The sequence below is a fragment of the Pseudorasbora parva genome, chromosome 25, assembly GCF_024679245.1.
Source record: "Pseudorasbora parva isolate DD20220531a chromosome 25, ASM2467924v1, whole genome shotgun sequence".
NCBI classification, from domain to species: Eukaryota; Metazoa; Chordata; class Actinopteri; order Cypriniformes; family Gobionidae; genus Pseudorasbora; species Pseudorasbora parva.
In genome coordinates, this window is record NC_090196.1 from 19,206,319 (window position 1) to 19,222,362 (window position 16,044).

The 16,044-nt window shown below is 37.0% G+C and overlaps 2 protein-coding genes across 3 annotated transcripts; both read right to left on the bottom strand.

Annotated features, from left to right (window-relative positions):
- Nucleotides 1-5,334: 5,334 nt before the first annotated feature.
- bpgm (2,3-bisphosphoglycerate mutase) lies at nucleotides 5,335-12,510 on the bottom strand. The gene is made up of 3 exons (XM_067436020.1): nucleotides 12,432-12,510; nucleotides 6,802-7,424; nucleotides 5,335-6,252 (listed from the first exon to the last, which is right to left on the bottom strand). Exons 2-3 carry the CDS (start codon nucleotides 7,400-7,402, stop codon nucleotides 6,074-6,076), a joined length of 780 nt encoding a protein of 259 aa, XP_067292121.1. The 5' UTR covers nucleotides 7,403-7,424; nucleotides 12,432-12,510; the 3' UTR covers nucleotides 5,335-6,073.
- A 314-nt stretch (nucleotides 12,511-12,824) lies between these two features.
- Nucleotides 12,825-14,976, bottom strand: LOC137064568 (troponin I, cardiac muscle-like). 2 transcript variants are annotated; one of them, XM_067435976.1, is made up of 7 exons: nucleotides 14,721-14,976; nucleotides 14,451-14,484; nucleotides 14,187-14,276; nucleotides 13,940-14,071; nucleotides 13,776-13,865; nucleotides 13,507-13,680; nucleotides 12,825-13,283 (listed from the first exon to the last, which is right to left on the bottom strand). In XM_067435976.1, exons 4-7 carry the CDS (start codon nucleotides 13,958-13,960, stop codon nucleotides 13,194-13,196), a joined length of 375 nt encoding a protein of 124 aa, XP_067292077.1. In that variant the 5' UTR covers nucleotides 13,961-14,071; nucleotides 14,187-14,276; nucleotides 14,451-14,484; nucleotides 14,721-14,976; the 3' UTR covers nucleotides 12,825-13,193. The 2 variants fall into 2 exon arrangements, with proteins under 2 accessions (XP_067292077.1, XP_067292078.1); XM_067435977.1 differs by having other exon boundaries at nucleotides 14,187-14,319.
- Between the last annotated feature and the right edge of the window lie 1,068 nt (nucleotides 14,977-16,044).

Consider the following 16,044-nt stretch of genomic DNA (forward strand, 5'->3'; position numbering starts at 1 on the left):
GCATTCTCCCCTCATTATTGATTAACTGGCTGTGCGCTGGGAAGAAGAACGATCTTTCAGATATACTCCAGGGGTTCTACTGATAGAAAGCCAAATATGCTAATCACTGAAGTAACCCTTTAATGAAGGTTATAAATGCTAAGGCACTACTGGCAATATCTATTTTATTGGAAATGGCTTTTGGTAGCTTTAGACCAGTCAGGGATGGCAAAAGTCCCCCTTAAACCTTTTCGATTTGATCACCAAACTGACATGTAAACGTTTTGTTTCACTCTTTTGAATGTCAGACACATAGCGGTAATTAATAATCAGCAGTGGTATTGATTTATGAATTTGCGCATGGTTTGTCTTAAAGCATATTAAAACATCACAGACATACACCGATCAGGCATTACATTATGAACTAATATTGTGTTGGTCCCCCTTCTGCTGCCAAAACAGCCCTGACCCATCGAAGACTCCACTAGACTCCTGAAGGTCTGCTGTGGTATGTCACCAGGATGTTAGCAGCAGATCCTGTAAGTTCTGTAAACTGCGAGGTGGGGCCTGCAAGGATTGGACTTGTTCGTTTAGCACATCCCATAGATTCTTGATTGGATTGAAATCTGGGCAATCTTGACTTGGAGGCCAAGTCAACACTTCAAACTTGTTGTTGTGCTCATTTCTGCTCTGTGGCAGGGCACATTATCCTTCTGAAAGAGGCCACAGCCACCAGGGAACAGAGGTGGGTAGAGTAGCCAAAATCTTTACTCAAGTAAAAGTACAAGTACTTACGGAAATATTTACTCAAGTAAAAGTAAAAGTAACAATCGTAATAGTTACTTGAGTAAGAGTAAAAAAGTATTAGATGAAAAAACTACTCAAGTACTTAGTTACTAGTTACTTTCGATCTGATTGATAAGATCCAAAAACCCTGAACTTCAGACTACTTAGAGAGCTTTCACACACCTCCAAATATATATATATATATATGTGTGTGTGTGTGTGTTTAATGGTTAAACAGTGTAAATTAATGGTGTGCTGGGCTAACCACGGCTCTTTTTAAAACATACTTTGTTCTTATATTTTTATAAGTATATGCATTCTTAAAAATACAGTCCCATTTTTAAACGTATGTATACACTGCAGACTGTTGTCTGTCCGGATATGTGTATAAATGCAAGATGTCACATTAGGCTATTCAATTTGTTTCGTTTTTAGCCTGATCTCATCAGTACCTGTGGCAACGTTTTTGCAAACCACAAAATATGTACCAATACGTACATATTGCGACAGTTTCAAAGTGAAATGTCCACTGGGTGGCGCTAAAAGCTTATTTTTTTCCAGAACAGATTTGCGTGAATCTGACATGTTTTGTTACGTTGTGTTTTTAACGTAGCCTACACCCACACTAAACCTACCCGAAAGTGTTAACAAAAGCAAATGTGACAAAAATAAAATTGTGTCCATGTATTTTTAGATTGTGTTTAGATCTCGTCTTTGAGCTCTTATCATGACTCGTTCTTCATGGGGTTCGTTCTCAAGCTTTTCGCATTGCAAATACAAATCTGTATCAGCTGAGCTATCGAGCAAGTCTGGTGAATCAGAAAAGCAGAACATGGAGCTGTGACGCAAAATTCAAAATGTTTTACAAACCATAGACTAACAAAAAATGCAGTTTTTCTGCCTATAGTGTTCATTTCTGTTGGAATTCCTGCAGTGTGTATTGGTACGTATTTTGTGGTTTGCAAAAACATTGTCACAGGTACATTTTGCCAATGAGGTTGCTCGTTTTATGAGAAAAAAAAGATATGTAAATGTACAGATGTGAACGTTTGTTTGTGGACGTGTGTTCGGAGGATTCAAACGATTTGTCAATGCTTGCACAAGAGCGCATATGAGGAAAACACTCGGACAGTGTGTGAAATAGTATTACAATAAAGGAAAAGTGCCCATAGTTACCAAATTACCATTAACAGTGTTCAAATATAGGCATCATTGTTACACTTACCGCTGTTTTCTCAGGTTGGAGCTGGAATTATTGTATGCTGAGATGTCAGTTCATATTGGTGCACACGTACAGCATGCATTAAATTATGAAACTGTTCTTTTTGACATCTTGGACTGAAAACAGGCTGAACATGAGGCCACGTATGGATGATCTGCCGTAGCTCACACACATCTCCCTCTGCTTCGGCCATCATCTTCTGACTAAACGCGCGCTAATTTTATGCGGGTGATGCGTATCCACCTCTCGCGAAGCAGCCTCTCCAACGTTTCGCAAGACTTGCGAACAAGTCATAACTTATTTTAAAATATATAATTAATTATCACCATTGACAGTAGCGGAGGAACGCCACCGAATGTAACTAAGTAAAAGTACAGTTTTTTCACAAGAAATGTACTTGAGTAAAAGTAAAAGTACCCATTTTTAAATATACTCTAAAAGTACAAGTTACCCAAAAAATGTACTCAAGTAAATGTAACGAAGTAAATGTAATTCGTTACTACCCACCTCTGCCAGGGAATACCGTTTCCATGAAAGGGTGTACATGGTCTACTACAACAATGCTTCGGTAGGTGGCACGTGTCAAAGTAACATCCGCATAGATGGCAGGACACAAGGTTTCCTATCAGAACATTGCCCAAAGCATCACACTGCCTCCGCCGGCTTGCCTTCTTCCCATAGTGCATCCTGGTGCCATGTATTCAACAGGTACGCGATGCACACGCACCCAGCCATCCACAAAATGGTCCAGTTCTGATGCTTATGTGCCCACCATTGGCATTTTCGGCGGTGGACATGGGTCAGCATGGGCACCCTGACTAGTCTGTGGCTATGCAGACCCATATTTAACAAACTTCAATGCCCTGTGTATTCTGACACCTTTCTATCTGTACCGACATTAACTTCTTGAGCAATTTGATCTACAGAAGCTCATCGTTTGATTGGACCACACAGGCCAGCCTTTGCTCCCACGTGCATCAGTGAGCCTTGGCCCCCCATGACCCTGTCACCGGTTCACCACTGTTCCTTCCTTGGACCACTTTTGATAGATACTGACCACTCCAGACCGGAAACACCCCACAAGAGCTGCAGTTTTGGAGATGCTCTGACCCAGTCGTCTAGTCATCACAATTTGGCATATTTGCTCAAATCCATAAGATTGCCCTTTTGTTCTGCTTGTAACACATCAACTTTGTGGACAAAATGTTCACTTGCTGCCTAATATATTCCATCAACAGGTGCCGTGATGAAGAGATAATCAGTGTTATTCGCTTCACCTGTCGTAATGTTATGCCTGATCGGTATATAAACATATAAAAAAAAAACATTTTCACCTCAGGGAGTCACGGATGAAAACAAGGCTGTAAGGGATAGTCTTTAAAATGGCACACACGTGTAAAGATTCTCTAGATCATGTCATTTTCACAAGTCACAATGTTTAAAACTGCTTCATGGAGTTTTTGTCACATTTTTTCCTTTAAAGACAATTTGTTAGCTGAGCAATCATATTTTTAAACAACCACACACTCCATTGAATGCACTGTACTTCACAGCCTCTATTTCATTCCCATCAAAAAATAAATATGGCACTTTCTTGACTAAGTTCTATGCTTTATGTAAATATGCTTAGCGTCAACATCATACTGTCAACTGCTTGAAAATTAGTTTGCAGCCCCATCACAGCAGGGAAATAACCAGGTCAACCAGGACAGGGACATTAGCATTAGCAGCCCATGCCAAAGTCCTAACCATAACCATTTTCATTGAAACAGGTCTCAGAGACTGGCATTGAAGACGAAGCTACATTGTGTCCAGGCCTCTCTGGGACTCAGCCAAACAGAACAGTTCTCAAATTGGGTCCTTGGCAGAGCTTCTGCAGTCAGATTCCCGTGATGTTTTTTTGTACTGTTTTGAGACTTAAAGTAAGGACCGTCATATCCATGTTTCAGAACCCAGTCCATGACAAATGTTTTCGTATAAGGAGTTTATATCACATGTAATCAGAAACGGGCTGTCCGGTCACGTCTTCATAGCACAGCAAATAAACTCAATGAAAATCACATTACTTTTTAATAAGCATGGAAGGAGATGGATGTGGCATGTTTTCCCACGAGCATATAACATGTTGAAATGTATATGCTTCTAAGAGGACATTAAAGACCATGAGGACATGTTTTAGTGCCTTTTTCGAACATTCCAGCTCAACAAGACAAATGTGAGCTATTAGGTTTAGTGAATATGTCCTCTGCCAAGTGCTACATCCTATTGAATAACCAAAATCAGTTTCCTTGTGTCATTAGTGCTTTCTATAATAATAAACTTACCATTTACTGCTATTATATTAAGATCAACATCTGTACCACTGGAAAAATGTCTCCTCAGAGAACACTGTAGCAATACAGCACCTCCTCCTGGTTACCTCAGGTGTTGTCTACTTTTTTCACACACACCATACACATTAACCCCTTTTATATATGTAATCTTTATTTTTTATATATTATTATTTTAGGAAAATGTATTAGGGCTGTTCTAAACCCAGCAAACCAGTGCTTCTTGTTGTTCAAAAAGAAAGGGAAACTACATAAAAATGTATAATGTGCCATCGATGAGTAATAATAGTATATTCAGACAGGGGTAGAACACATAGACATGTAACAGTGAAAGCCACTAGCGATATTTTAACAAAAAGAACACACATATAAAATTTCTCCATGTTTACAGTACAGTGTTGAGCAATATTAAATTACAGGTAGTATTACAGTACACATACTTTCTAAACAACAACTATGCATTTTCTATGCATTGGAGTGGGATGAGATAATGTTGGTTGAGAAATAAGAAAAGAAGGAGCTAGTCTGGGCTGCATTTGGCATTGCATTATAAAATTGAATATAAGTTAATCTTAACACCTACTATCTTTACATATATCTATGGTAATAAATACATTAGACAAAAATAATGTTCTTTTTAAATAATGGTTTTAGAATACTGCCTAAAAGATGCTACATGTGTTATTTAATGCAACATATTTTCAATTATTTAAAATTATCCTTCAGACATCCAATTAACTTTCTAATTTTATTTATCTATTTTAAATATTACAGTTTAATAAACTTAATTTGTGGATTAGGAATATAAATTTGTGTTTAATCTGTGGCTTTCCAGACAGTGGGGTGAATAATATTTGCTTGTTTTTACTATTATTTATTTATTTGTCCCAGTATACTACCATTCAAATGTTTGGGGTTAGTATGATTTAAATAATATATATATATATATATATATATATATATATATATATATATATATATATATATATATATATATATATATATATATATATATATATATAAAACATTAATTAGATCAAAAGTGAGCAACAAATGTTTCTTGAGTAACAAATAGAATGATTTTGAAACGATCATGTGATACTGAACTGAAGACTGGAGTAATGATGCTGCTACTACAGTAAGTAGTTATTTTAATTTGTAATAATATTACAGATTTTACAGAATTTATTTATCAAATAAATGCAGCCTTGGTGAGCAGAAGACTTCTTTTAAAAACATTTTCTTACCAACCCCACACTTTTGAATGGTAGTGTACAGTATATTGTTTTATTTAAATATAGAACTGGTTAAACACTTGTATTGAGCATCAATAAGAAATGTAATTACGTCAATAAGAAATTTAATTAGAAAACAACTGAAGGATGCTATTTTAACCAGAAAAAGGCACCACTGGTTTTCTGTGACCTAAAATCCACAAAAATAGCAGGCTCAAATACAAGAGCTAACAAAAAAATAACACCACATTATTAAATGATCATTATATCAGTATCTACTTCATTATTTGGTCTACAGACCTCCTTCCGTAGCAAAATATATGCAGCAAGTCTGCATTTCAGATCTGTAACCATTGCCTGAATTTAAAATATTGACCTATATAACATCAAGACTCTTAATATACCACTATAAGCAGACACCAGTATTTCAACAAGCCTACCTTGGACACACCCATGTGCTTCAGGATATCATTGAACTGCTAATGATCTTAAGATGTTGATATTTCTCCTAAGAACCTTCATTATTTATTTTCTGCATTAACCTTCCCTTGATCCTCCACTTTTTTGATGGCTGCCTGAATTTTGGCCTGGTCACCCAGGAGCTGACGTGGTTTGACCGGTCGAAGATTTTCATCCATCTCCAGCAAGACTGGAACTCCCGTGGGCAGCGTTACATTGACAATATCCGTTTCCGATATATCTGTTGAGAAACATAGCAAAAGCATATTCAAGTATTTTAGTTTTAATAACAGGTTAATTGGTATTACTGTCCACTTTCTAACCTTTATTACTGATGATATTTAAAAGCTAGCAATTAAAATAATAGAGTATTAAATAAAAACAGGATGAAAAACAGGATTTACTGTATATGGTACACTAACATTCACTAAGTTTGGGGTCTAATTTTTTTTAGAACTACCCTGCCTTCCAACTTGCTAAAAGTCAAAAGGTAATACTTGATAGTGTTCATGTAATTGCAACTCAGTGGCCCTCATTATAATTTAAAAATGTATAATTTTCAAAAGACGATATATTTAAGAATTTTTAATGTGTATTTGTCCATATAATGAACAACAACGGATGCCACTGACTTTCACTGTTGAGACAAAAATTTCTTCTTTAAAAGAAAAGTAAGTCAGGGAACAACATGAAGGTGAGTAATTGACAACATAATTTTCATTTTTTTCATGCTCCTGCTGGTGTAAAAACGGATTAAAACAGCACATCGAAAACAATATATATGTTTCACCTTCCAAATGTTTAAGCAAAGCCCTGCAGCTGTTGCCATGCGCTGAGATGAGGACTGTTTGGCCACTCTTGATCAGCGGTACAATGACATCATTCCAGTAAGGAAGAAGCCTGTCCAACACTTCCTTCAGACTTTCTGTTTTGGGTAGTTCCTCTTTCGGAACGTCACACGTACTGTATCGGCGATCATTGTAAATCTCAGCATAATAGGGATGTGACTCATGAATGGGGGGCGGTGTGAGAGCATAGCTACGCCTCCACAGTTTAACCTGTTCCTCGCCATGGTTCAACGCCATCTCAGCCCGATTGAGGCCGATCAGGGCGCCGTAATGCCGTTCGTTTAACCTCCAGGATTTAGTGACTGGGACCCACTCTTGTCCCATGGCCTCCAGCACCAACCAGGCTGTCTGGATGGAACGGCTCAATAAGGAGGTAAAAACCTGGTCAAATTGATACCCCTGCTTTTTCAGGAGCCTGCCACATTCCTGGGCTTCCACCACCCCGTTCTCGCTCAGTTTCTGGTCAACCCAGCTGCAGAAGCGGTTCTCCTTGTTCCAGGCCCCCTCCCCATGTCGGAGCAGGAAGAGTTTGTATTTGGACATCCGGAAGAGGGAGTATGGAAGCCTGAAAGAGAAGCACATACAGATACTGTATGGCAAATCTGAACTGCGTGATTGTTTATATAATTGCAAAATAGATTAGAAAGTATATTATCGAAGATATTTATTATATATATATATTAGGCATGTGCCGAAATCATAACAGCTTTAAGAACTATTTTTGTAATAACAAAAATAACTGAATGTTTAAATACAATAATACACCAAAAATATATACAGCTCTAGAAAAAAATTGAGACCACTTAACATTGATTTCTCAATGTTAAGTGGTCTCAATTTTTTCCAGAGCTGTAAAAATACACACACACACACACACACACACACACACACACACACACACACACACACACACACACACACACACACACACACACACACACACACACACACACACACACACACACACACACACTGAGGAAAATAAGTATTTGAACACCCTGCTATTTTGCAAGTTCTCCCACTTGGAAATCATGGAGGGGTCTGAAATTGTCATTGTAGGTGCATGTCCACTGTGAGAGACATAATCTAAAAAAAAATCCAGAAATCACAATATATGATTTTTTAACTATTTATTTGTATGATACAACTGCAAATAAGTATTTGAACACCTGTCTATCAGCTAAAATTCTGACACTCAAAGACCTGTTGGTCTGCCTTTAAAATGTCCACCTCCACTCCATTTATTATCCTAAATTAGATGCACCTGTTTGAGGTAGTTAGTTGCATAAAGACACCTGTCCACCCCATACAATCAGTAAGAATCAAACTACTAACATGGCCAAGACCAAAGAGCTGTTCAAAGACACTAGAGACAAAATTGTACACCTCCACAAGGCTGGAAAGGGCCACGGGGAAATTGCCAAGCAGCTTGATGAAAAAAGGTCCACATCATGCATGGCACAGAAGGTTCCCTTGCTTAAACCAGCACATGTCCAGGCCCGTCTTAAGTTTGCCAATGACCATTTGGATGATCCAGAGGAGTCTTTTTGGTCATAATTCCACTAAACGTGTTTGGAGGAAGAAGAATGATGAGTACCATTCCAAGAACACCATCCCTACTGTGAAGCATGGGGGTGGTAGCATCATGCTTTCCAGTGTTTTTCTCCACATGGGACAGGGCAACTGTTTTGTATTAAGGAGAGGATGACCAGGGCCATGTATTGCGAGATTTTGGGGAACAACCTCCTTCCCTCAGTTAAAGCATTGAAGATGACAAAGATGACCCGAAGCACACAACCAGGATAACCAAGGAGTGGCTCTGTAAGAAGCATATCAAGGTTCTGGTGTGGTCTAGCCAGTCTCCAGACCTAAACCCAATAGAGAATCTTTGGAGTAGGTATGGCGAAAACTAAACATTTTCTTGACCAGCCACCGAGCCTCATTAGTCAGTTGAAACCGGTTAACTGATTAGTTTAAAATATACTGCGCTATTTGAAATAACAGCCGTGAGCCGCGCCTGCAATTTTGCAACTCTGTCGCAGCTCTCTGCCGCTCTGCCTCCCGCTCTCTCTCTCTCACACACACACACACACACACACACACACACTGTCCCGGTGCCGCCGCCTCCCTTCCACTCACGTCACTTTTTTAAAAATCCCCTACAGCGCGAAACATGAGTCCTGCAAACGCGCCTTCGAGGAGCTTGTTTGTAATCGGAGGACAAATGGCTCCTTAGTTTCGAAATGGTTTGGGTACAAGGTGATCGCGTTGAAAATAAAGGCATTTGTCTAGCGTTAGAAGATCCTTTGAAACACTTTGCCGCGGCTCATTTAAGAAATTGACAGCTCCGAAGAGATGCCGCTTTAGTTTGAAGTAGTGCTAACAATAAAAAAGAAAGATGATGATCAACACCTTATGTGTTACCACTTAAATGTAGATGTAATATATTCCTAAATGTAAGCCCATCTTTTGCGGAATGCACGCTTAAAGCTGTCGTCTGCCCTGGCTCTAACCTCGAGTGTTTTAGCCTTAGTTTACTTTTTGCAAACCTTGTGACCTCGCACCAAATACACTTCAGGCAGCTTCATATACCACAATGTAACGCGATTGTGACATCACCACATTTCATCACACGCGTTTAATTTACCCCACCACAAACAACTTTATGATATTTTTAAAAACATTTAAAAACAACCCAAACACACCCATATACATATAGAATGCAGCATTAAACAATTTCGTAAATGAAAAAAATAAATAATAAATCAACTCGATAGTGGATTCCAAGGCCCCATTTACACTGCATGGTTCAAGTGACCCAATTCCGATTTTTTTTCTCTCATGTGGCACAGATCGGATATGACATGTGAACGTGTAAGCAGGAAAAAAAACGCATGAATTCCGATATTCTCATATCGGATTCAGGCCTCACTCATATGTGGTAATAAATCCAATATGATTCGGATGCGTGCATTAGCGTCTGCCATGTAAGCGGACAGACTGGATATTCCCCAGTAAATGCGAGTCGTACGTCATTGAAAAAAGGACGGAGGTGAATGACGTCAACTCAGGTGGACACAAACTGCGATCAAGGGCCAGTGTTGCCAAGTCTGCAGTTTTCATGAGGAATTGTGCTACTTTAACACAGTTTTCAGTTGCAATTGGATGGGTTTTGTTGTGAAAACCTGGCAACCCCGTCAAGAGGTTGCCCGCTCTCCTCTTTTTTCCCGCCTTACGAGAGAAATGTTTTGCCGACCTTTAAAGATGTGTGGAACAGTGCAGACAGCAAAACATTGTATAATAATTTTGTCTGCGTCCATTGCATATTGCGCTGTTTTACTTCCTTTCACCAGTTAAGAACGTCTTGGGCTGTTTCGCAGTGTACAGTGTAAATGCAAATATCGGAAATGGGTCGCTTTTGAAAAGATGATGTAAGCGGGTTGTCAAAATAAATAAATAAAATAAAATAAATAAAAATGGCATATATTCACCAAATCGGTGTAAATGCAGCCCAAGTGATCAAGGGCTTAGGGGGTTCCAGTTCAGTCCATTGCAAAGTTTCCACCAGTAGTGGGCACTCATGCAATGTAAGCAATGACGCACATCCGAGTGAACGAGACGGAGGGAAGTTCGCGAGTGAAGGGCATGACAAAAACTAACTGGAACACAGCACTGGTGAAAAACTACAGGAAATGGTTGACCTCTGTAATTGCAAACAAAGGCTACTGTACCAAATATTAACATTGATTTTCTCAGGTGTTCAAATACTTATTTGCAGCTGTATCATACAAATAAATAGTTTAAAAACTTTTTTATATAGATTATGTCTCTCACAGTGGACATGCACTTATGATGACAATTTCAGACCCCTCCATGATTTCTAAGTGGAAGAACTTGGAAAATAGCAGGGTGTTCAAATACTTATTTTCCTAACTGTATATTATAGTAAAGCTGCTTTGATTTTTTTTTTTAAAGGAATAAGTAAAATATGACCATATTAGACTAATTCAGTGCAGTGTGAACATGTTGTACAATGACATTTAACTTTAAATATAACAAACTTAAATATAGTCAGCTTAAATTAATCTAACTGGAGAACAGAACTGAAAGGTTAAGGGTCATGAACTAAATGTCAATGCCAGTGTTGCCAGATTGGGGGGGGTTGAATTTGATTGTGCAGGTAAAAATGGGTTTGGGCTGGTGGACAATATTTGGGCTGGTTTGAGGTCAGTTTGGCAGTTTTCAAACATCTAAATTTTGTAGTCTAATGGGTTAATAACAAACTCAAATGTGCATGTACTCCATAAAATCAGTCATCATGACACACACCAATGCCCAGTCAGTGGGCATTGGTGTTGACGTCGCCAACAAGCATATTACTTTTAGCCAATAGGGTCATTCATTTTTTTGGCGCAAAATTATAGCTGAATAGTCAAGTGATCAAAGTGATGAGTAATGAGTGGGAGAGTAAACCAACTATCAAAACATGGATTACACCTATGACTCGAAGATTCTTTAACCAAATATAAGAGTATAGATGAATGACTCAAATATATGACTCCTGTCCATCATCATGTGCACACTGGCCTGATCATGACCTTTTAAACCATCTAGACGGCGCTCTACAGCTGCTGAAAAAGATTTGAATCAACGATTAATCCATTTGGACTGTGTTCAATTCTGCGTTATTTTCTATAAATATGTACTTCACAAAATACATAATGTTACTGTAGTTCTTTAAATATACACATTTCTGTTAATATGTATAGTACAGAAATATACATAGTTCTGTGATAAACATATTTTTGGTTGTAGGATTATCATACAGATATGTATCAGTGAATGACACATTTTGACTGTGGTGTGTGTGTACATTAATGTGTGTGTAATGACGTTAAATAACATTGTTTATTCCAGTCACTTATATTAGGCCCTTTTTGCACTTAAATTAGTTTATTCTTACTGTTGACATTTGAAAAGGATACATGTTTTTCCATGGGTAAAATTAATCAATGGCCTGTAAGTTTCATGATTTTTACAGTTTCCACTTGGACATTTTAGTCATGACTGTATTAAATGTATTTGCTCTGTTTTGATACATTTTCTTGGGAATTTTTTTTATTTTTATTTTGTCATCATTATTTCGTTTTACGGAAATAAAATGGTTTTATCATTTAAAATTTTGTGCGGGTTTTAGTGAGCTTTTGGGCTGGAAATCGTCAACCCAATCTGGCAACACTGGTCAATGCTAATTTGATAAATGATCTGATCAGCTCTGACCAACTCTTATATTTAAACACTAAATAGAAAAAGAAAATCTTTGCAATCGCAGGCTAAAATGTAAAAGCATCAAAATAGTGAACTGAAAATTAAATTAACAGAAAGCGAATCGATGCATAAAATTAACGTTAACGTTACTGACAACACTATAACAACTGAACTAGCCTGCTAGCATGTCATATAATTACATTCGACCGTGCACGCAAAAACTTACTTATCTGCTTAGAATAATCTTAAATCTAAGTGAAGATTAAAGAAACTGTGTTCATTTAAAATGACTATGAATGCTCACCGACAGATTAGAAACCGCCCAACCCAGAGTAGGTTAGCTGCAGCCCTGCAACAAGAACTATCACAGCAGCAAAGCGCGAAGAAGAACCCTTGATTGATTGACACTTCTGTCAGCGAATCATATTACGTGATTCTCCACACGTAGGCATGTTTAAGCGGCAGTGGCAAATTGAAACTGCCGTAATATTTTGAGGTTGATAACTTAATTTCCAAATTAAACCGTAGTTTAATTTAATAAAGAAGTAATTTTATATATGATTACAAACGTATTCCCCTTATTTATCAGGTAGGCCATGTTACTTTATTTCAAATGTGTTAATAGTTCTTTAATATCATATGGCGAAGTGGTAGGCTTTTTGCAGTCATAAAACCTGAAATTCTGTAAAAACACGTGATAGCTAGCTTTATTGTACCTCAATATTCACACATATAATCACATATAGATTCCATTACAATATAAACATTATTATATAATGACAAATGCAATTATATAATAACCATATATTAACATAAATAGATGCTTTATATGTGTCATAAAGCACATAATGTTTCAATAGGCTATTTGAACTGATAATTGTGGTTATAACAATAGCACAGCTTTCTGAAATTCTTTCTCTTGGCTCTTAAAATTATCTTCCATTCATCCAGCAGTCCATGCAATAAAACAAACACAAAACCACAATTAAACAGCAGTTAAATATTGGTGTTTAAATAGCCTTTACATTGGATTTAATATGTGAAATAATTAATTATAAATAAATGATTAAGAAGTTGGTCCTGCAAACAGCTTCTTCCTCCCCTCCATGCCTGACATGGCATCCACATTTTTACGCCAGTCGGTCACTTCCTCTTTCTGTGTGGATTAGAAGTAAATGCATATTATAAACTGTTATTATTTGTATTTACAACAATGTTATGTTTTCTTGGGCTAGAGAGAGCCCAAATAATTTAATAATGTATTTAATATTATTGCTTTTACACAAAAAATCAATACATCAATTTACATAAAATAAATAAACCACTGAATCCATAAAGATTAAGTACGATATTAATATGAGATGTGTTGAGATTTTTACCTTTTCCTCCTCCTTCTTCACAGTCTTGAGGTTAGCTTTAAAGTCGATGGATTCCTTGTGTCTGGCACCGAGCAGAGCTCCCAGCATGGCATCAGCAGACACCCTCACTCTCTTCAGGGTAGGTCTCTTCATTTTACCCTTCAGCTCAAAGACTTTGTGGTTTAAATCTGCAATCTACCAAAAGCATCAATCATGACTAGTAATCAAATGCACCATAATGCCTTTACATTTAGCTATTTTAAATGCAGTTTTAAAGTATAAAAATGTACCTCCTTATCATGTTTGCCAACTTTAGCTTCGATGTCATATCGTTCCTCATCAACAACATCAATTTTTTGATGAAGATCTTTGCACAGATTCTGTAAGCAGAGCGTCAGCATGTAAGAACGAACACTGTCAAGGAAAATCTGACAAAGGACCAAAGAATAGCAACCTGTAAGTCCTGTATGGACATTCCAGACAGTTTGAGTGGAGGAGCTCTCTCAGTGAGTATCTGCTCTCGCTCAATCCTTTTCTGTTCCTTCTCCTCTGACAGCAGTGTGCCAGCCTTCTTCAGTATTTTGGTCTGCAATGCATTAAAGTGAGGATGCACACCCATATATTCATTGCCTCAAAACATAAAACTATATAAAATGATTCAAGATACTAACATTTCAGAAATGCAAAAAATAGATACTAACCTTTAAAAATAACCGCCGAGATGCTGAAATCTTGGGCTTTTTCTGAAGAAGAGAGCCGATATGAAATCAACAATAATGGGACCCAGCCAGCTGCAATGTTATATAATAATACTGTGATTAAGTACTCACCGAACTGACACAGATAGAGCCAGGAAAAAAACATGTATATTTAACATATAAATAGATTTATAATTTATATCATATATTTAAAAATATATTATTCCTATAATATAATATTTGTATAATATATATAATAATGCTTACGTTGCTTCAGACATGTTGGTGCCTTTGTTTTTTCCTAGAGGCATACAAATGAAAAAAGAAGACTTGTGTGCAGGGGTAGTATAACAAAATGTTATAATATAAAATAATATCAAAATAGACTTCCTATAAACAACATGTTTGTGTAGCCATACAGTCATTTACTGTTAAAAATAAATACATTCTGATGTCAATAATGAGATATAAGGTAAGAAACGATGAAATCTACAATGTCTATCTAATGCACATGAATAACTAGAAGAAGGTGCTTACCTCTCAGATGGTGGAAGTATGACTTTGTTTTGGCCAAAGGGAAGAAACTCTGCAGATTTATAGATTCAGAAGCACTCGTAAGAGGCTCACCAAAATAGACCACTGTCCGCACCATTTTCATTGTCGAATGCTTCGCATCTCAGGCTTCAGAGCAGCTGGTGCTTAAATGTACTTTGTTATCTAGACTAAGGGTGAGCACAACAATACAGGATTAATAAAACTATGTGTACGGCGTACGCATTGTCTTATTCAATGTTAAGGGTGCATTACAAGTAATGCGAGCTATGTAATCGGATTACTTTTTTCAAGTAACAAGTACCGTAATGCATTAGCTACTTTTAAATTCATAACAAAATTCTGTATCTGAGTTACTTTTTCAAATGGTGTCTTTGTTGTCCTAATATTCCCATGTTTAGAGAAATCAGGGGTTAAGTCGTGTGTGCTGTGTAAACATGATGGGTAGATAAACACAGCATTTGTTTTTTGTTTTTTTGCTGAATTAAGAGTGTCGCAGGCTGTGTGAGTGTTGCTACACACAGCCTGCAACGTAGCTATGGCGTACACTCGACGCAGAAGTATAAATTGGGCTTAAGAGATTGCTTAAAACTGCGCATATGTCAAAAGTATGTGTACATACGCATACGAGTCAAAAGAAGTATACTTTGCAAAGCTGAGCGTTTAACTGTGCATACATGTTAAAAAAACTAAGTATACTTTGGGCTCGGCTTAGTCATTTTACTTTTAGTGTTAAAAAGGGCCATTGGCCAAAAAATAACTTTTTTTGTTGTTAAAAAACAAAAAAGCAAGCCCAGGTGAGAAAAAGTTACACAATTAGATACTTTTTTTAATGGACTAACTAACACAATATTGTAACGCATCGTTTTTAAAAGTAACGTTTACCATCACCGGTCTTATCCAATTGAATCTAAAGTTTCATGTACAATTGTTCTTTGTATAGTTGTTTTTGAGTATTCATACAGTTTGTACTATATATCTTGGCAAAAGAACAGTATGATAGCCCCAGGTTAAAAATATCATATCCTATTAGAAAAGGACATTCAAACTTGTGAAGACATTTTATGGAATATTACATTATATTTTAATATTTTTTAAAATCCTATAAATAATTCAGATGTAAAATCACATATTTTCACAACCACCAAAAAGGGACCTTAAGCATAATATACATTCTGGGTTTTTCTTCTTCCTGATATGTTGTTGCAGACTGCCATCAAAAGCTCAAAAGAAGAACTGCAGCTGTATTAAATATGACAAAATGCGTATAAAGAGCTTTTAATCTTAAAAACTACCATTTAATCAGTTT